We start from the raw sequence: 979 nt of genomic DNA, 5'->3' as shown, positions 1-979 counted from the left end.
GATTCATTTCTAGTGGTCCGCATACAGACCACCTAGAATTATAGAGGACAAAACTTCAAAAGAAGGGGATGAAAAGAATGTAATCGTTCTGATCGAAAGATTGCGAATTTTAAAAATATTGTTTGATTTTTCTTTTTTTTTTGATTGAGAGGTTTTTTTCAAAGTTTCATTAATTTCAACACATTTCTTTAAAAAAGTCCATCATTAAACATGTTATTTTATTCAATAATAATGAACCAAATTTCTCTCCATACTGTCTGAGCATTTAAAAAGTAAAATTTCTATAAGAAAGGATAAAAAAACATAGAGAAAAGTGGAAACTAGAATACAGAGGGGTCTAAAAAGAGAGTTTTTATTTCCTCATTGTTCATTAGATCATCTCCATGGAAACAAAGGTTCTCCATCATGTCTGGAAAGTCTCAGCCCTTCAATACTCACCACTTGGCTTTTTCCTTCAGCTTTGGAGGCTGGAAGCTGCTCTTGGACATCAACATCAGCGCTCTGAAACATTCATCAGAGGGGAGAAAATCACCTTTAAATTGTCCTTATATGGACCGAATGCGATCAGACATTTCCTGCCGAGTCAGAGCGCCTGTCGCTGACTCACCTCATCGGGTGGAGGTCAAACATGGGCGGCTGGAGCTCGGCCAACTCGATGGCGGTGATGCCAACAGCCCAGATGTCACACAAGTGGTTGTAGCCGCCCTTCTTCTCCACTGCGGCCACCTCCGGAGCCATCCTGCACAGGGGAAAGGATCAACCACTTCAGCTCATAAAGTCTGATGTTTCACTCATCCTGTAGGAGCATGAAGTCACCAGCAGGACATCCGCCGGGTTTGATGTCAGAAAGTGGAAAAAACAGGGAGATTAATCTCTCTATTCAGTGATTCTAAACTCTTTATTAGCTAGGCAACATGGAGCCAAGAGAAAAAAATACATAGCAGAGATAATATCCTTATAGAAACCCTTATAAATTTAA

General features: G+C 40.0%; 1 protein-coding gene across 1 annotated transcript in view; it reads right to left on the bottom strand.

Moving 5' to 3' along the window:
- Nucleotides 1-745, bottom strand: part of LOC107098132 (mitogen-activated protein kinase kinase kinase kinase 2-like) — a 24,530-nt gene extending 23,785 nt beyond the window's left edge. The window contains exons 1-2 of the mRNA XM_015395617.1: nucleotides 608-745; nucleotides 439-501 (exon numbers count right to left, since the gene is read on the bottom strand). Coding sequence (XP_015251103.1) covers nucleotides 439-501; nucleotides 608-738 — 194 coding nt within the window. The 5' untranslated portion in view covers nucleotides 739-745. The remainder of the gene's footprint in view (nucleotides 1-438; nucleotides 502-607) is intronic.
- Nucleotides 746-979: the final 234 nt, after the last annotated feature.

The sequence above is a fragment of the Cyprinodon variegatus genome, unplaced genomic scaffold (genome assembly GCF_000732505.1).
Source record: "Cyprinodon variegatus isolate N-32 unplaced genomic scaffold, C_variegatus-1.0 Scaffold750, whole genome shotgun sequence".
In the NCBI taxonomy this organism is placed as follows: domain Eukaryota; kingdom Metazoa; phylum Chordata; class Actinopteri; order Cyprinodontiformes; family Cyprinodontidae; genus Cyprinodon; species Cyprinodon variegatus.
This window is presented reverse-complemented; position numbering and strand designations above follow the sequence as displayed.